This window comes from Desmodus rotundus, chromosome 1, assembly GCF_022682495.2.
Source record: "Desmodus rotundus isolate HL8 chromosome 1, HLdesRot8A.1, whole genome shotgun sequence".
Lineage (NCBI taxonomy): Eukaryota > Metazoa > Chordata > Mammalia > Chiroptera > Phyllostomidae > Desmodus > Desmodus rotundus.
This window is the reverse complement of record NC_071387.1, coordinates 133173743-133194567: the sequence shown is the minus strand read 5'-3', so window position 1 is coordinate 133194567 and position 20825 is coordinate 133173743. Positions and strand designations below refer to the sequence as shown.

General features: G+C 42.5%; 1 protein-coding gene across 1 annotated transcript; it reads right to left on the bottom strand.

Moving 5' to 3' along the window:
- Positions 1-648: 648 nt before the first annotated feature.
- Positions 649-19110, bottom strand: ISOC1 (isochorismatase domain containing 1). The gene is made up of 5 exons (XM_024571653.4): positions 18746-19110; positions 8871-8990; positions 8553-8756; positions 6688-6804; positions 649-1860 (listed from the first exon to the last, which is right to left on the bottom strand). Exons 1-5 carry the CDS (start codon positions 19049-19051, stop codon positions 1714-1716), a joined length of 894 nt encoding a protein of 297 aa, XP_024427421.3. The 5' UTR covers positions 19052-19110; the 3' UTR covers positions 649-1713.
- Positions 19111-20825: the final 1715 nt, after the last annotated feature.

Below are 20825 nucleotides of genomic sequence, written 5' to 3'. Positions count from 1 at the left end.
TAAATATGTGTTGTTTTAAGCCACTCCGTTTGTGGTGCTTTGTGATTGTGGCCACAGAAAACTAACTCAGGGCCACAAACTTGGGTTTAGCTCCGAAAAGGCTTCACTGCGATGGCATTTCATGAGAAATGCAGGGCCTGGTGCAATGAGGGAAACAGGTGTTGTTACTAATCACTGCCACTCAAAGTGTGGTCCCTTCTAACAGCACGGGTGGAGACCGGCCTTCTACTGGAAATGCGAAGTGTTGGGCCGGACCGCAGACCTACTGAACCAGAGTCAGCAGGTTAGCAAGAGCCCCAGGTGATTCACATTCAGATTGAAGTTTGAAAGGCACTAAGCTAAATTTATTAAAAACTACTTTAAAATGTGGAGAAATCTTTGATACTTCTTCCTGACACACAAGGTTGCTGGAAAATATATTTAAACACACTACAAAAAGGGTGCTAGACATTTCTACTGCTCCTAAATCATACAGAAGGCCGTTCAGTAGAATCCATTTACCCCTGCCTGCAAAGGATTTTCCTTCTTTGAAAATCCCCGTGAGTTGAAAGATGATACATGTCGACCATTGTTACACCTTCAGAGTCCCTGGAATAGTACTCACAGAGCTGGGTTGTGGGGACAAAGCAATTTCATCCACGTAACACCTTTTCTTTAATGAACTTTAATATAAAAGCAACATTCCATATTTCACATAATATTAAAAAGTTTTAAAACCCTCTAATAAGTACTTCATGAAAATAAATTTATTGAAGGATAGCAATGACTACAAAATTAATACTACCAAATCAATACTGGTGCCTTTATAATTGGAGGGTAGGTGGAGAAAATGCCAAACAAAACTATGAACATTTAAAACTACATTTTATCCAGCCTTTATGTTTTTGCTAATTCTTATATGTATTAGAAGATATAGTCAAGATTTTTCTAAAGATATTCAGCTAAAGTAACACTTCACAGACTTGGAAACAGCCCTCCAGCAGTTACACGGCACGCAGATCTCCCCATCCGCTCACAAAATTAACACAGGGGCCCAACGCGTCTTTTAGAAGATTCAATTACAGAAGAGAACATTACCAGAGAATCAGTGATGGTGACCAGAATAAGAAAATCAGTATAATCAAGAAAGATATAATTATTCATTACATAATTTCGTCTTGTTAGATGATGCAACTCACTCAATAAGTAAGTCGACTGCACTATGATGGGAAGGGGTAACGTGGATCAAAGTCCTGCTTTTAAATCTTGTATAACAATCCCATTTCAATCAACCAGCCTCTAAAGTACCAGCACTGAATCCATTAATGTTTTAACATACATGTTACAATAATACAAAGGTCAAAGTATTATCAATACATCTTTTTCTTTACAGTGCCCAATTGAAGAAAACTTCGCGAATGTGCACTGTGGAAAGTTATGGTCAATGTGTACAGTACAGACAAAACAGGCACCTCTGTTATCACGTTTTTAATAAATATAAGCACATGAGAAAGAAAGACAATAAGCAGCACCTGAAGCATCTGTAACTTCAGCAGCATCTGAAACTAAATGCTGGTACCCAAATGGTCTAATTGGTTAAGTTTTACTAAGAGGCGCAAAAAAAGAGCCAATTTTTGATTTAACATTTTAATTCTAGTAGAGACAAGAGCTTGTCTGGGCTTACAGTTCTGTCGCCTGACGGTGACGGTGAGTAGCATACGTCCTTCAAACGTCCTACACTTTGGAAAGCAGACCTGACTCTGGAGCACTTGCCTTAATTAGGTTCTGAATTTCCTTGAACTTTGGATGGTCTTTATCGGCCACCAGCTGTAGCAGAACAGCCTCGCTGGTGGTCACGATGATCCCAGTTCGAGCAAGACGCTTTAAGAAAGAAAGACAAATCAAGACATAAGCATGAGAAGAAACACCATGTTAAAACAGCAAAAAGCATGCTGGGACACAATAATTAGTATTCTCTATTAAAACCATGGTCCCTAGCCATACTATCAAACTCAGTGATGGGGACAGACTTCAAACTAACCACACCACACACCTGCTGGGATTGTTCTCAATATTAGTACTACGGGCTGGAAACAGGGAAAAGAAAACAGTTAGCCATAGGATAGACAGGAAATCAAGGCCAATGACTGCAAAACACTGATTTTCATTTCTTTTCTCTGTCCACAAACTTGTGGTATGTAGCACGTGTGTCCTTCCACCAAGTAAGAAATGACCCGGTGGTGGAAGAGCCACACGTGAGGTGTAAGAATATGTCCCTGGAGGGTAACAGAACCACCACCACTGCTGCCACCATCGTTAACTCTTTAGAATCACTGAAGAGTTAATGATCACAGAGTATGAGAGTTAAGGTTGTGTAATTTCACTGACAGGTCAAAGAACGTCCTTGCCAAATTGCTCCAGTGGAATCATAATAAAGAACTAAGGGCAGAAATTTAAGGAGGGGGAGGAGGAAGAGAGTGGAGGAAGGAGGGAGAGAAAAGAGGGAGGGAGGAAGGCAAAAAGGAGAAAATAGAGAAAATGGGATGGGGGAAGGGGGAAAGGAGGAGGGAGGTTAAAAGAGGATTCTGGAGTAGAGATTCATTTTTTGGATGTATTTGTTATCACAAACCCTAGGCAAAAAATCGAACAAACAAAAACAACGTAATGGGTCAACTGTCATCCCAAGAAACATCCGTTGTAAGAACCACGGAAGATGAGGTGGTTAGAAAAGTTTCTAGGTTAGAAAAGTTTCTAGGCAAGTCAGAGGAAAAGACCCAGGTCAGTCTCTCATCAGAAAGGAGTCGCTTGAATAGCCTGTACATCCCTGTGGGCAAAAGTAAATCCTCCTTCAGATGGTTGTAGAGATACAGGCCCAGCCCCACCCCCCGCCCCCAGCACACCCAAGGACGCAGAGGGAAGCATGAGCCATAGCCTATTTGTGAGAAAGCAAGCCTGGACCTCAACAACCAGACGGCAGGGAGTGCAGAACAGATGACCAGAACTCTCAAAAAATCAAAAAACAGCCAGGAAAAAACGTAGGAAAGAGGAAGAAAAAAAGCAAGGCTGCTGGTTCCCTTTATGTTGGGAGTTATCTCTTGAGTTTTTAAAAGACTTTTGGAAATGAATTTCTTCTTCCTTGCTTTTCGGTGAACTTATGACACCATATCAAAACCCTTAGAAATCTCAAAGGACTGTGCCCTGGCCGGGTGGCTCAGTTGGTTGGAGCATTGAGCATTGTCCTGTATACCCAAAGGTTGCAGGTTCAATTCCTGGTCAGGGAGCATACTGAGGTTGTGGGTTTGATTCCTAGTCAGGGCATGGATATTTCTCTCTTTCTCTGTCTCTCTCTCTCTCTCTCCCTTTGTCTCTCTCTCATTCCCCGTGTCTCTCTCTCTCTCTCTCTCTCTCTCTCTCTCTCTCTCTCTCTCTCTCTCTCCTCCCCCCCTCTCTCCCTCTTTCCCTCCCTCTCTCCCTCTCCCTTCCTCTGTCTCTACAAGATTCAGGAGAGGATTAAAAAAAAAATCTCAAAGGACTGTGAGCGTGCTTCTGACAGAAGGGCAGAGAATAAACACAAGACTAATTGCAGCTCGGCTGTGTATGTCCAGTCGCTCAAACCCGGCTCTCGCCCTCCCCAGACAGCTGGCTGGCCTGCCCTGCCTTCCTTACTGCTCATGGCTGAATTAGTGGACTTTCAATGTCCAGCCTGAAACCAAAAATAAGTCAGTTGTCTAATCTTTCGAGTTCCTTAGTGAGGCAAGAAGGACAGAAAGCTGTCCCCAGGTCTGTGGAAGAAATCTGATGACATGAGAAGGGCCCGTCTCCCCCAGTGCTCTGCTGACCTGGGCCGGTGTGCTCTAGGTGGTGCGGCTAGGATGGGATGCTCCAGGCACAGAAACACACTTTAGTAAAAACTAAAACCTACCCAATATTACTTAGCTTCAAGATTGACACATATGGCCAATATTGGTTGGATTCAAAAATAAGCCAACAACCTGAGTAGGGGAAGGCGTGACTCAGTAAAATGCAAAATTAGATCAGGCGCGTAGACCTTCCCACAGTGCCTGCCCAGCCCCAACCTGAAAGGGGGGCCCCAGCAGGGAGAGAACAGCAGTAGCTTTTCCAGCCGCGGAAAGGTTCCCGCTTTCCTCCCTGAGCTATGAGGATTCCTACAACACTGCTCCCAAACTCACTTTCTCTCCTGGCTTAAATAGGGCCAATTAAAACTCCAGCTGTTTTAACTGCACGTGGGTACATGGCTAATGCTTTCCCAAAATTCTTCCCTTACACTTGCGACATCAGTCCAACTAGGCCAAAGGAAAGGAACGATTTGTCTGACCCACAAACTGAAAAATGCAAGAGCACAAAGCCTGGACAGCCTCAGAGAGAGCAGAAGAAGAAAAGGACAAACCCATTAAATTTCCAAGCAGCATTAACAACTCCCCAGAAGTACAAAGACATCAACTTCAAGAGAGGGTTTTATTCTACGTTATTTTGCATTATTTGTTGAAAGAAACGATGCTTGACAGATAGCAGGCGCTCAAAAATTTCTGTCGAATAAAGTACACAGCACAGACCCTGGCAAAGACGTTTCAGTAATGGCAACTGCAAGCCTTACCAGTATAACGATCTGAACAGGCAATATAGGTGCTCCCGGGAATTACCCTCCATAGTTGTTCTAAAGGAACAGAGAAGAAGGGGGGCTGGCAGATTGCTATTGAACTTTCCTAGTCATAAAATAAAAATTAACATTTGTCCCAATAATTTAGGGACAAACTGAAACACCTCTACATCAAAATCAGACTAAGAAAAAAAATCCGAAGTGCAGCACATCTGCCCCATCACCACGGAACCCGACTCCTCCTTCCCTTCCAACCTCCTCACTGTAATCCAAGGCCATGCCATTCGCTTCCTGCTCTTCCCTAGATCATACTCTTCCCTTCCCTCCTTCCAACTTCTCAGGTCTAGTCCCTTCTGGGTCTTGCAAGCTACACATGCTTATACCTTTCTGATAAGACTAGTTTCATGAAGACAACAACAAATAACAACCACCATAAAAATAAAAGCAGCAGCTGACATTTGTGATTACTGTGTCAAGCACTGTACTAGGTGCTACCAATATATTATCTCATTTAACCCTCACAAAAATCCTCCCACGTAGTGAAGATTACTTCCATTTCACCAGTGAGCAATCTGGGGCACAGATACTAGATAACCTGTCCAAGGACACAAATTTACAAAATACCAGAACCTGCATTCGAGCCCGTATTAGTTCTCCAGTGTTTGGACTAATCACAGATTACAGACTACCTCTCAAGGAATGGGGTTCAGATGGTAAATAGCTGTGGTTTTATTTTGAGTCTCCTGAGAAGACGGAATTGCCAATAATAAAAATCTGTAATAAATGCCATAATAACATGTCTAAAAAACTTACATGACTATAGAACAAAAGTCCTTGAAATGTCTTTACAAGCAAGGAAGGTTTTTTGTTCCTTGTATGTTTTTAGTTTTCACATTCTTGGAAACACTTCAAGTTCTAGACCTCAGCACTGCCAGAAAGATAAATGTCCACAGAGGGAAAAGGCTGTGAGCATCTGACAGGGGAATTGTTTAAGCTCAGATTACTAAGGAAATCTGAAAAACAACACTTAGTACCTAACTACCAGAGAACCCAATAGTCCGGAGGGCTTTAAAATAGTTAAACAATATTTTATAATAAAACTATTTCCACCTGTCATGCCAGAACAGGACGCTCTGCTCCAGGAATAAAATAGTGAAGGGATGGCTAACCAGGCCTTAAAACAAACGCTGCTGCCAGCCAGCTGCCCACCTGCTTCTCCCAGCACTCCCCACTGACTCTTCTTCCCTCCCTGACTCTTCCTCATCTGCCCTGCCCCACTGCCCCAGGAAGACTGTAGGCCACCAAGATGACTTAGCAGTCCTACGAAAGGTATGGTCAGTTAAAGAACTTGGCAACTCGATCCACATGTATATTACTATAAAAATTATTACAGAATTAGAGAGACGGGGGGGAGGGAAGGAGAGAGTGAGAGAGAGGGACAATCTCTACAATATGGAGTGAATGTTTCAAAGGACTGTGTGCTAGTTTTCTTTTCAATAGTCTTGGAATTGGAAATGCTGAAGTAAGACTACTGTTACGCAAGAATGACAAGAAATCATTGACTCCCCATTTCTATGATACACATCATGGCACTCTAGTGCAGAGTGGCACGGGAAACTCCATGTGAGTGGTATCCAGGCAGACATACTTCCTGTCTCCAGGAATTCAAGTCTGGGCAAACCCAATATGAGGCTGAACCAGGCTCAGGCCCACTATGCCCCAGGTTTGGCGAGACCTTGGTTAAGTTAAACCTTGGTGAGCTGTTTTTAATTTGCAAATCTCTACATGGCTTGGATTAAGCTTACTGGAATTCCTCTTAGTTCATGCACAAAACTACAGCAAAGTTATAAAGAAGCTCTTGGTGTCACGAGTGATCTAAATCTAGGGAGAGACTGATGTAAAACAGGACATGGCAGTGACACCTCAAAGGTGGGTCAACTCACAGGCTGGACCCTGGAAATCTGAATCTGACACTGTCCAGCCAAGCTCAAATTTGAGAGGTAAATCTTTCATTGCTGTTAAATATTCAATGCTCCTCAAACTTATTGGGAAAACTTGGTAAATGATTTATTTTGCAGCAGGACAATCACCTCGAGAGCAAACATCCTGTCCATCATGCTTCGCGATGAGGTGGCGTCAGCAACGATATGCACCTCAATACCTCGGCCAACGAGCTCCAGAGCTGTTTGTTGGATGCACACATGAGTCTAGGAGGAAATCAAGACATTGTACATAATAACGCAGTAAACTCAAGGTATCATACAATTGTGCAACCACACGATAAAGCAGGAAGAGCACTACAGGTCTAACAACCCTGTCCTCCACCTAGTTTGCCTGTAACTTGTGAGGTGACCTTGAGCATAAACAGCATCTCTGGCTTTGGTTTCCACTTTGTAAAGCCAGGAATGGGATTACATCAGTGCTCCTCATCAATGCTCAAGAGGATCCTTGACCATATTCTCAGAGCTCTGTGAGAACTTTCTCAAAGATTTTCCTCTATTTCATCTGGATGACCTTCATACAGCTTATGACTACCACTCAATTTTGATGCCACTCACAGCTGGGTTTATTTCTGAATTCACACCAAGTGCCTAACACAAAGAATGAGTCTGCAGTGCTGCAGACTGAGAAAGCAGTGGGAAAACGGAGTCGTTACAAGGCAGCCAGGAGTGAAGGTAGGCCAAGTGAAAAATAACTTGTGACACAGGCAAAAAATACCCACTTTATATCGCCAGCAAATGCATTGTACAGGTTCCACCTTTCTTAGGACTAACTTGTATATCATTAGTGGAAAACACAGAGTAAAAACTTGCTCCACCAATAACTGGACTATACAACAAATGAAAGCAGATTTCAGGTAAGGCCACGATGCCAACCTTATCCTTATGTGACAAGAGAGCTCTGGAGAATTATCAACTGACATCTCATTAAAATTAGCACTGGAGGACTGCCCAAAGATGATTTTCATTAGGTGTGAGGTCTGATGATGATGAATGAGCAAAAAGTGCAAAAGTCAGCAACAGCATTTGGTGTGACATTTATACAAATGGGCTTCCCCTCCATGGTCATTATTGACTTATTTACATGTATACCTAAACCTGAAACATCAAAAGTGTATTAAATTAGCATTATTTGGATTTCACTGTTTCTATAGCTTTTAAAATACTTTAAAAATTTTAGTTCGTTGTTGAAAAGATATGAATAAACCCACATTCTATTTGCACATGTGCAAAAAACCAAACAAAAATCATTTTAATCAGCATTAGGAATCCATGAGTATTTTTTCCTTGAAAAAGTTATATATATGTTTCAAATGTCAATGACAATGAACTACATGCCTTTTAAGGTTTTTCTAGAGCAAAAATATGATCCAAGGTGAAATCTTACAACACAAATAAAAATAATGCTTTCAGTGAAAATGTGTTCCAAAAGTAATGGTTAAAAGTAAAGACTCAAGAATTCATCAACCTAGACTGAAACCTAGCTCCATCCCTTAACTATAGCATCTCTGCTTTAGTTTCCTCATCTATTAATATGAGAGACCAAGATACTTAGCTCAGAGGGTTGCTATGAGAATTCAATGAATTAACATATAGAGTTTAGATCAGTGCCATGCAAGTAGTCAACACTTAATAAATGGAGGCTATTTTTCGTCACGATTACCATCTACCAGGAATGTCCAACCCTCGGCCTGGGATGGCTTATGAATGCAGCCCAACACAAAATCGTAAATTTACATAAAACCTTGTTTTTGCTCATCCGTTTTTGTTAGTGTTTGTGTATTTACTGTGTGTCCCAAGACAACTCTTCTTCTTCCAGTGAAGCCCACAGATGCCAAAAGGTGGGCCACCCCTGGTAGATGTCACCCGTGCCATGGTACTCTATATACAAAAATGCATTCTGGGATCACGTTTTCTACAAATGATATATCCAAAATGTAACAAAAGGTACTCACTTCTACTCCAAATAACACAACACTCCTGACTCCAGGAATCTCTGCTAGTGCTGCTTCTACTTCTGGAAGTACCATTGAAAACTTGGTCTTTGGCAGTACCAGTTTTACACCTGTTAAATCCATTTCTTGAACAGTACTTCCAAGACCTTTAGGGTACTGTTCTGTTACAATAACTGGAATTCCTAAAATCCGAGCCCCTTGTAACTGAAAAAAAAACCACAAACAGAAAAACCCACAAAGATAGTTAGCAATACATATATGTGTGTATATATGATGTAGCTAATGCTTCAGTAAATAGGAAAAAATGAGCAAACATACCAATCTTTGTCCCACACTAATAATATCCCCAAAATACTTGATGGCCGGTCTGAACCTTTCTTGCATATCACAGCAGAAAAACACAGTGCTTGACGGTGTGAGATTTCCCAGGGTAGTGAGCTGAGGAGAACAGAAAAAAGGTGATTTATAGCACTCATTATACAATGACATTTATTTTCGATGGAGGCCAATAAAGAAAGAAAACTGTTCCTATCGTTTGACCCAGTAAGTAAATTTCTACACCTATTACCCAAAAGAAATGATTTAAATTACAGGAAAAAAGTTATCCACAAAGATGATCACTGAATTGCTTTTAAGAGTGAAAATGAGAAATAAATCCAGGGCCAGCCATACAGGAATGACACAAATTTTAATGCATTCACATAACAAAACATTTTTTAGCTGATTAAAATAGCATATGTATATATATGTTCTCAAAAAATTCGAACCACCTAAAAAGAAATGCTTATAATTTAATGTTAATATTAAAAAACAGAGCACTGTTCAACAGTATTTCAATAATGTAAAAAACGTGAATAAAAAGTAGAAGCAAATATATGAAAATAATAGGTAGTTAATAGGGTTATCACTAATATTTTCTCTTTATACCTTTCTTAAATTTTTCAAGTGCTATTTAAAAAACATTTCCTGAATGCTGTTTAAAATTATGTATTACTTTTATAAAAAGACAAGTGTTACAACAGTAAAAAACTTGATGATGGCATTGCGCACAAGTACAAAGTAAAATTTACAATAGTCTGTAGGGGAGACCATGGAACATAAAACAAATCCAGAGTTATTGCCTGCCACCGAGACAGAAGCATCATGATGCTATTATTAAGAATAACTAACGAGTCCACAGAAACTGCAATGACATGATGCCAAGCACAGCACCACTGTTAAGTGGCAGACATAAATTTGATGTCTGTGTTTTAAAACATATTTATCAAAACCAGGAAAGCCAATGACTTTAGATGAAAATTAGGTACTAGATTGCCAGGCTCTGCATTGCTATAGTTGGTTACTCTAACGACTTGGGCCCAACATGAATCTACCAGAAAGTGAAAATCTTGAAAACAAGAATTTAACCTCCCTGGATTCTTAAAAGTCCATGGTGCTTTTCTTCCCACCTTCTCAAGTTACAGAAAGCTCTGTAACGGTTGCAGCCTGGTCCCGAATGAACCCACACCACTACTCTTCCTAGTCACCCCTAGGCCTCCCCTTGAATTCGCCTGTTTTACTCTCTCTAGAACCACCCGCAGATGATAATCATGAATAGTTTTCTACAGGAACCTGTGCCTCAATTACATGGTGGTGGCTTCAGCACCAGCCTGGCCTTAGACTGCCTTAGTGCCTCTGCGCACAGCCTTCCCTCAGCAAGCAATTACCACAGGAATTAAGCGAATCACTAAAAGAAATCTTTTATCCCTAATAGTATGACTGCTCTCATCAGCTTTCACTTTACTCATCTATGATCTATGTCCTGGTCTGAGGGACTCTGGCCCTTTAATCTCCCTCTGGTATTAACTCCACAGATGTGCACTGATTAACCACGTGCAATGTACCACCAAGTTCACGCCAGAAAGAGTGCCCTCTATAATTCGAACACTATGTATAGGGTGTTTCTACTGTGCCAATAAAGTATAATTAAAATAAATATTCAAACATCTGAAATTATATATTCTATCTTTGGCTGCTCCCTTAAAATTTTAATGGAAGTATTATGCCTTCCTTTTAGTCATTTTTAAAAAGCAATGAATACTATACATATATACACACACACACACACACTTAGGGGACCATTTTAAAAAGAATCACTTTTTATGTCTATGTATTTTAAATTCTCAGTAAACATTAAATCTTGGTTACAAAGGCTCCAAATCTATACATTTTCTTCTTGTAAATTTGAGCCATATAAATTCTCCCCAGTCATTTGCAATGTGTTTAGGGCCCACGGTGAAAAGCAGTTTACCTGCAACCGGCCCGTTTCAAATCACGGTAGAGCAACCCAGCCAATCTTGCCATTTCACGACAGGGAAAACCAGCAAGCAAGCAAAAGCCAACTCCTGGCAGTTGCAGAATTGTGTTGGAGAGGGGTGCACTAACACAGTTTATACCTGCTTAGCTCTCCAGCTCGCAGATCTTATCTCAGACTGTACGGATTAACTCGACACATTCCTAATAGGTGTGGTTGTCTGGATTCTAAACTCACAGATGGTTGTGAACAGCAAATGAAAACGCAAACTGCTGCAGATAGGCAGGCTGACAGCTGTGAGAAATGAGAGCTGACAGAGAAAAGATTCAATATGCATTAAAAGCAGATCAAAACTTAACTTGTTCTAGACCTCTAGTGAGGGAGGAACAAGCTATATAAAACTTATAAATTGGGCCAATATCATTTTAGCATATCCATTAAGAAAATGTTAAATTATATTAACATTTCAGGACTACAATATAAAATGGTCAAAATGTTCAAACCTATTTTGGATACTGGAAGAAACAAAACCTTACCTACCCAGAAACCTAAATATTCAGAGTTGCGGTTTTCCTGGGGTTCCTGTTCTGGGCAGGGGACCTCGTCAGAAACATGTCATATTAGACAGAGACTGAGGTCAGAAAATGCATCCCTAAAATCATCACCACTCTGCAAAGCCTTTCTAGATTAGGAACTCATCATCTATAAACCTTCATGACAAAGAAAGATAACACAGAGACAAGGTGGCAAGGCACATTTTATGCGTAGATGACCTGTTAGAATTTAGCTACTAAAAATGCCTATACTCTCCTCTCAAGCAGTTGGAATTTAACTCTTCACTTTCCCTTGAATGTGACCTGCATTTAATTTCTTTCCTCAGAGTACAGCATAGAGGGAGGAGGGTAATAGTACCATGGAAAAACCTGGCAAACGCTTGCCCCAACCAGATTAACAGGAAAGTGATCAGTGATGTCATGTGGCTAGTATGTGGCCTTGACATAATGTGAGAACGACCTTCATAGTCTTCCTCTCAAAATCCCACAACTAAACATGAGGGAAAAAAATAAGATAAACCAAAATTGAGGTACATTCTACCAAAATATCTGACTAGTACTCCTCAAAAGTGTCAAGGTCATCAAAGACAATGAAAGTCTGGGAAACTGTCAGAGCCCAGAGACTAAGGGGACATGACAACTAAATGTACTTCGTACCCTGGATCGGATCCTGGAACAGAAAAAGGGCGACAGGGAGAAGCTAGTGAGATGTGAATGAAGTGTGGAGCTCAGTGAATGCACTCATACGGGTTCCTCCGTTGTCACGAAAACGCCACAGTGATGGGGGGAAGCCGCAGTACACACAGGTATGTAGGAACTGTCTGTGCTATCTTTGCTGTAAATCTAACACTATTCTAAAATAAAAAGTTTGTTTTGGAAACAAATGGTCTCCCTAGGCTATCGTAGTTAGGGGGAAAGATGGTACTTTATGAATAACCTCCACACCTTACAAGCCAAGAAAGGCTTTGAGGCTACAAACCAACCAACCAACCAACCCTGAAAAACTTTAACCATGACCAACCAACCATCCATCCACCCCAAACCCACATGAATTCCAAAAGTTTTTGTTAAATTACACACTGACTATCATTCAGGGACTTCTTACTTTGACTCATGAATTTCTCTTAAAACCTTACAGACAACTAAAAATGCTGCTTATAGCCACACATTTACGTGTTGCAACCACAAGACAGCAAAACAAAAGTGGACTTGACCAAATGCCTTCCCAAGCAGAAGTGCGGCATTACAGATAAATGCACACTCAAGAAGCATGGAGAAATCACATCTAACAAAATAGGTGGGTATATGCACACAGCTTCACCTATCTACGGTATAGCTGCAGATATCCCTACAACATATGCATACATAAGTAATATATATTTCAGTACACATGTTGAAATACAAAGAGCTGATCACAGCCAATGGCTTCCTCAAGCAGGAGTTTAAGAGATCAATTTCTAGTATAAATGCTTTGTCCACTTTCTTAAGAACTGTCACGGCTGGGGCTTGACCTTGGATTTCATATTCAGTAGCCTTTCCACCCCCAAGTCCCACCATTACCACCATCACGGCAGTATTCATCCGCCTTCACGACCACATGTGCTCTATTTTCTTGTATTTCGTCTTCTTTCTTAATACCACCAGATCTTTTGTGTTCAAATTCCCAATTGCTTATATAATATTTGTTTGTACTTTTTACATTTTTTACTTTTTTCCATTACCATTTATCACCCTTATACCCTCTTCCACCTCCACCCCCTACCCCCGCCCCCAATCACCACACTGTTGTCTGAGCTCTATTTTCTAACAACGGCTTCTACCCCCCCCCCAAGGAATCTGTCCCCCTCCTTGCTCCGTCCCCCCGTTACTCAGGGCAGGCACATACAGGGTGACTGGCCTTGCTTAGTGATGAACTGTGCACCAGTTCTGTTCTCTCCATAGAAGTAATGCACGGTGAATGTCATATGTTGAAGTGAGTCCCCCAAAATTTGTATGTTGAATAATTCCTAATCCTCAGTACTTCAGAAAGTGACTTTATTTCAACATAGAGTCAATGAAAATATAATTAGTTAACATGGAGTAGGGTAGGTGCCTAGTCTAACACGACAGGCATCCTTATAAAAAAGGGCAAATTTGGACTGAGAGGCCTTGTGAACAAAAAGGCTGAGATCAGGGTGAAGTGTCTGTAAGCCAAGCAATGTCAAAGAGTGCCAACAAATCACCAAAAGCCAGGAGACAGGCAGGGGACCATTCTTCTTCACAGCCCTCAGAAGAACCAACCCTGATCTCTAGCCTGCAGAACTGCGAGACAGTACCCTTCTGTTGTATAAGCCACTGCGTCTGTGGTACCTTGTTCCCGCAGCCCCTAGGGAACTACCACAGTGAGTAAAATTTCTATCTTCAGGAACGATTACAGTTTGGAATTGTAAATGTGATGTTTTCAAAATTTTGGCAGTCTTTAATAGTCACAAAATAGTCATAATCTACTTGGGGGAGAGTCCAGAAGAGGACATAGGGCGTCATTATTTCCCTCAGAAGTGTTTCCAAGGAAATCTGCTTATCAGCTACAGTAAGACTTTGCTCCCATGTCAACTCACTTACAACAGTGGTCTGTGTGATGTGACTGCCCTGGTGACAAGGCTCCCTGCATAGCACACACCCCCTGCAGTCACTGGAATCTGAGTCCAAATCTCAGTTTCACTCATTTCAATGACATGAAATTAGGCAAATCCATTGTGATCTCCAAATGGCAGTTTATTAATCGGAAACAAAGCAAGAAGGAGAGTCTCTACTTCATATGGCTATTTGAAGGATTAAATGAGCTTCATGTAATCAATCAATAAATGTGTTAGGCTATTGTGATACACCTCATATAGGAAACACGCACTACACTCTGAAGTTCGGCACATGTTAGAAAACCTTTTTCTGAAATGAGGTTAAAAGTACCATTTATTACTAAGATCCATTAAGAAATACACACATACAGAGTCACAAATATTGCCTAACTTGTTAACATAGCCTGCAGAACTAAGAAAATGATTCATAGAGTAGATTTCCAAATGTCACCAAAAGGTAGACCATTGCATGACCTGTTCCTGGCAAAACAGGTTTTGGGCTTCTTAATTGAGGCTGCCAAAGAATATTTCTACATGCTCCTCCAACATACTCCCATGGTAAATGTTCCCTAATCAAAAAAAATCACCCCATCAAACTAGCAAGCCCAAGGGGAGCGGATTCCTTTCCTCTTCTTCACAAACCCTGCCTTCGCTCCCTTCCCACCATGAACTCGGGGGTCTCTTCTAGCTATAAAACGTCCATGCCTATGTTTGAAATAATAGCGGTAATAAACTTCCAAAATAGTGAAAGCTGGAGCTGAATCCCTTCCTAATTAACCATCTCAGGAAAAGGTCAAAACAACCTTCCCAGGGAAGCTCTTATCTTCTGCCCACACAAAGCTGTCAGAGCCTTCCCTTCTACGTGCAGAGACGACATCCTCTCACTGGCGTCCTCACCAGGGCCATTTCTTCCTCTCTTCTACTGGGGCTCCGCCTTCCCTGGTGACAAGCTGGAAAACACACGGGTGGTGGTATGACACCAAATTTACATGAGTGTCCAGAGATGAATGTTTCTATTAGTTAAAACGTGGGAAATGCCTTTTGGAAAATTAAAACTTGTAAGTCATAAAAATGACCCAAATTCCTACTGCATAATCCTCTTATTTACATTTCTTCCCCCATGTCTCAAAATTCCTTGGACTTCAAGCATTCTGACAAAGCTAAAGACTCATAAACCACGCTTGAAACAAGAGCTCTCTTCAGCAGCCTATAACAGAATATTTCAGAAAAGATGACATTAAAAAGTTACTACAGCCTACTACTGGCAATAGGGGTCTTAAAGTCTTCCTAGAACTGCTAACCAAACACGGGTGCACAGTGGGGCAACAAGCTACCACTGTTTTTACAAGGGCACTAGCAATGGCATTCAGAACAAGCAGAAAAACAAACTCAGACCCCTATGGAAATGGAGAATACATTCTAGAACATACAGTATGTAAGCCAGGACCACAGAAGCTCTGAGGCCTACGTTTGGAGAAATAACAAGTCATATTACTTAAGCACTGGCCTACATGTGGCTAAACTTAGACTCTCTGTCCCTGCCTCTAGAAGGGGCCTAGCATCCCAGTAGCATGGCCACTCTGAGTCTTTCTAAGTGACAGACATCTATTCCAAAGAACAATAAATACCATCGGAACAAATGACACCACAAGCTCAAGTTTGTGGCTTGTTTTCCATTCTGCTTGATATTTTCAGAATTCTATGGTCAGCTGTCAGGGAGAACCTTTGCATGCTTTGCTATCCCCACCATTACCATGGAGCCTCCAGCAGTTCCCTGTACGTTCTGCTCTTCTGCAAAATAAAGAGTTAGACTAGGTAAGAAGACTTGGATCTTATTCACGTCTGCATTCACCTGCCAGGCGGTTACAGCTGCCACTCAGATGTCTGTGGAATGAACAATAAGACCTCATCTAGCCATAAATGGCCCATGTCTCTAGGATTATACAGCTGTGTTCTAAAAAAGTATGTAAAACAGCCATGAAAAGAAATAGCTTCACTTTTTTTCTGAAAGAGTGTGTGTGTTTGTATCTGTATCTTCTCATAGATATAAACAGGTATCAAGGATATGAATATGAAGTGGGACCCCCCAAAAATCCTGGAATTATCTTCTAGAGGGTGGGCACCTTGTAGTACAGGCTTCCCCTGCTAGGTGAGTGTTCTAGGAGCCCATCTGTATCAGTGTACCAGCTGGTGGTGTTGTGAGAGGCTGTATTTGGCTTCAGTGATTTTTTTTTTTGGAGACTCTTTCAATGCATTTGCCCATTTCATGATGCATGATTTATGAGTGCACCTGCCCACACTGAGCTGAGTGTTCAGTAGTTTTTGACCAAAAATGGCCTAACTCCCTTGCTCCTCCCTCCCTATTCACCCGATCTCACCCCAGTGACTATTTTTTTTGTTTCCCCTGATGAAAAAAGTCCTCAAAAGAAAACATTTGGTTAACATGGAAGAGGTGAAACAAAAAATGGCAGAAGCACTAAAAAGCATCAAAGTAGACGAGTTCAAAAACTGTTTTAAGCAGGGGAAAAAACATCTGATAGGTGTATTGCATCAAATGAAGAGTACTTTGAAGGGGACAACAGTTTAAAAATGCAAGAATACATACACAGTTTTTTTACAAATAAATTCTGGGGGTTTTTGGGTCTCCCCACATATATGTGGGAAGTGTGTATGTGCATTTATGTATGTATGTGTATCCCTCCACATTCTCTATTTTCAAGGCACCTGGCTGAAGAAGTAAAAATATGATTTCTACAAGAAGATAATATAAAAATGTTTCAATATTTAAAAATACAGAAAGTATTATGTAACAGATACTTAAGAATTCTTGGGCTATTTAGTGAAAACAATTTTTTAAAGGACAAAAAAGAGTAGTGCTATTATTATTTTAAACACAACCACAAAAAATTATGTTATCTCCTATACCAAGCAAAATATTTCAGAATCCACAAGTGACCTGAATTATATAATGCCTTTTGATAATGTACAAGTCATTTCGAGTATACACATACGAGGATGTTTAATTAAAAAGTTGTCAGACCCAGGCCTTGAATTTTTCAAAATAAAATAATTCTATCTTGGGGGGAACCTCGGATGGTGGGGGTTGGGGGGCCCCAGTTTGGTATTACATCTTATTAGGTAACAGCCCACCCTCCCTCCCAACCACCACAGGAAGTCATTGAAATCATCACAAAACAGTCTGCATCCTCCGAACAGCTCCAGACCTCCTCAGTTAGTATTTGGATTCTTGCCTTTATTAATGGATTTTTCAAAGGTGCATCCAACTTCTTAGGTATTTTGGCAGCAATAATCTAAATACACTGACAAGGAAGGAAGGCTGCAGAGAGATGGTAGCCGGGAAAACTCTTTTTTAAAAAACAAATTATAGTTTAATTTTTATTTTAATTTTATTTTTCAATTATAGTTGTGACATACACTGTTATATTAGTTTCAGGGGATCAACATAGTGATCAGACACCCCCGTGACTATTTTTCTAACCGCCATGTACACTCCTGAAGACATAAACGGGGATTAGCAAACACCTACAACCCACAATCCTCCAAATTCTCCACCCGGACAGCCCGGCATCAGGGACCACCTGCCTCCCTCAAGGCTCTGCAGGGGTGGACAATGGACCCTTAAAGCCTTTGTCCTCTGAGCACGGGAACTTTATCCGGGTTAAAGCACCTGCTTTGGATGCTTCTGCTAAGGGTGCTGGGATGATAGGAAACACGACCAATTCCATAGCTGGCTGTAACTGAAAAATAAACCAACTGGGGAGTGATCCTGAGAAAACAACGCTTCAAACCGCGAACCCCACATTTCAGTTTGGTCTTCCGAAGAAATGGCTTACCAGTTTCTCCACTAAAGGAAAAACGTTGGTGTAGTACCAACACCTTATGTTTTTTCTTTTCAAAAATGTAAATCCTCCAGTGAATCCTCTGAGCGTAAAAAAGGGACAGGAGACTGACCTGCTGTTTAATTAGACTATGGCTTTTTAAAAAATATTAAAAAGCTATAAAAAATTCCTGAGGTATAGTAACTTTCTCGGCCAGCACGACCAGGAAATCCTGGTCTAGCTAAAGTTAGTACTAAGAGAGCACTGCAGTCCTCGAGTCAAATACTTTTTAAATGATTCGGATGACAGTTACTAGGAAGAGCTTCAGCAAATGGTTATTTTACTTTAGGTTGGAGGAGGCTTAACGTCAAGAAAACTGAAAGCTGGGAAGAGGAGGGGCAAAGGGTCTGACTCCCTAAGTTTTGGGTTCCATCAAGTGGTGAACGCAACTCCGGGGAACAAACCCCAAGGCCAACACTGTCCGTCCTCTCCTCGCCCACGCCCGTCCCGCATCACCCCTGATAAAAACACAGCCACTACGGCACAGCCCTTTGGTTACGCAGGAGGATGGACCTGCTCCGGGCACATAAAGCGGAGGCGGGCGGCTGGGGACCACACACGTGGGGGCGTTCGCGCGCGCCGCCACCAGCTGGGAGGCCCACGCCCCCACCTCGTCTGAGGACAGCTGGTGACCGTCACCTTAGGACGGACACGTTCTCGGGGCCGTCCCCAGCGCTGGCGATCGCGGGCGACCCTTCCGAGCCTGCGAGGCGCTCCGGGCCCGGCGTCTGCGCGGCGCGGGGCACCGGGGCACCTGAGGAGTGCGGCGGGGACAGGCACGCGCCGGGACTCGGAGGGGCGGCGGGGCGCGCGGCCCTCTCGCAGGACCCACCTGGATCTGCAGCGGCACGAGGCGCACCTTGCAGCGCTCGCTCACCGCGAACCCCTTGGGCAGGTCCACGTACTGGCCCCACTCCTCAGCGAAGAGCTGCACCACGAATTTGCGGTGCATGTCGAGCTGGTCGCCGTACAGGCTGAGGAACTTCTGGATGAGCAGCTCGTAGCCCGCGCCGTGGGGCACGGCCGAGGGCCGCGCGAAGACCGAGAAACAGAAGAGCACCGGGACGGTGCCCGACGGGGCCCCCGTGCCCACGCCGCCGCCAGAGAGCGCCGGGACTGCCGCCTCCTCCGCCGCCATGTTCCCCCGAGCGTCTGCCAGCTCGGCTGCCGCCGCGCCCCGCCTCCCCGCACCGCCCTCCCGTCCGCCCGCTCGGGGAGGCGAGGGGCGGGCCCTGGCGGCCGCAGCCGGTGCGCCCTCGCCTCCCGGCTGCGGAGGTGGGGCGCCGGGTTTGGGGTGCGCGGGGAGGCCAGCGCCTGCGCCAGCCGCCCGGACCGCCCCTTCCAGCCGCCAGTTGCAGTGCGGCCGTGGGGTTTGGGGGCGCCCCTTACATCCCGCTCCGCCCACATTCGAACGAGTGGTGTGTTCCAAGAGTTTAGAGTTGTGCCTAGGGCTACAGCGTGGCCGGTCTGAACCTGCTGCGTTACCTGTTGGCCTGGTGCGGAGGTATGCAGCCCTCCTCGAAGATGGCAGCAGTAGTCGTGAAAGCAAGAGGGCAGGCTGGTGCTGTAAGAGCAGCAGAGTTTAAAATGCTAACTTGGGGTCACCCAACGCTCAGAATTTCACGTATTTTTTTTTTTTTTCAATTCCATGGAACAAAATATCTCTAGTAATGGATTTACACTTTCTGAGAGAGCTTGATATGGAAACTGCAAAATAGAAACAGGTTTAAGAGTAAAGATCAGGACTTCATATTTAAACCGGGAACTTGTTTTTAAGCAAGTTAAAGCGATCACCTTCAAATGAAACAGTTCTCTGCCTTATTAACTCTGTAAGTCACTATAGTTTACTGGAATTAGAAAAGCATACACTAGGAACCAAGCTTCCTTAACACCAGGTCATGGGAAGATAGACTCATGAGTCTGAACATAAAATTAGATTTTAAATATTAAGGGTTTCCTGATCTTATAAATTAATAATTTTTAAGGCTGGGTTTCTCAACAGGCGTTGTAGATACTTGGAATGGATACTACTTTTTCATGGGGGCCTGTCTTGGGTATTTGTAGAACGTTTTGCAGCATCCCTGGCCTCTATCCACTAGATGCCAGTAGCACCCCACTCCTCACTGATCTTGACACTCACAAACCTTTTCCAGATAATGCCAAATACCCTCCAGGGGGCAAATTTGTCCCCAGTTGAGAACCACTGCTTTGAAGTAATGCTAAGACCATCCTTTCGCCTTTATTGCTCATTAGTACTCAAGCTACTGAAAATGCTGTTTTTTGGCTTCTCATTAAACTTTGTTGTCTGAACCCATCAGACCCAAAATGGTATTTTTACAGCTATTACTCCATTGCAAGATCTTATGTATACGGATGTGCAAATCTGTGCTAATAAGAGAAAAATAATTCCTGTAGGCTGATTACAAAAGGTATCTATTCTGGGTGGACTAATTATAAAAAGTGTTCCTTGCAATCTGTTAATAAGACTCAACTGTCAGAACCCTCTCCTCCACAGGAGTGCTACCTACCACCCCAAACCAAACAATCATCATCCCTCATCTGACTATAGTGTTATCTTCATAAATGGTGCCCATTCTTTGATATTCATACCCCTAAGATTCACTTCCACGTGGCAACCAGGGTAGTACTTAAAAAACCCCCATAATTCAGAGTATATCACTTTTCTGTTTAGAATTCTCCAGTACATACAGACATCAAGAAAATCCAGATGTTGGAATTAAAAAATTAACTTTATAGAAGTTATTATAAGTATATGTAAGAACATAAAGCATGGTCATAAGGATGAACAGATGGAGAATATCAGCAGAGAGATGAAAATGACAAAAAAGTAAACAAATGTAAATTTTAAAGTGGAAAAATACAATATCTGGAATAAAAAATTCACTGGATAA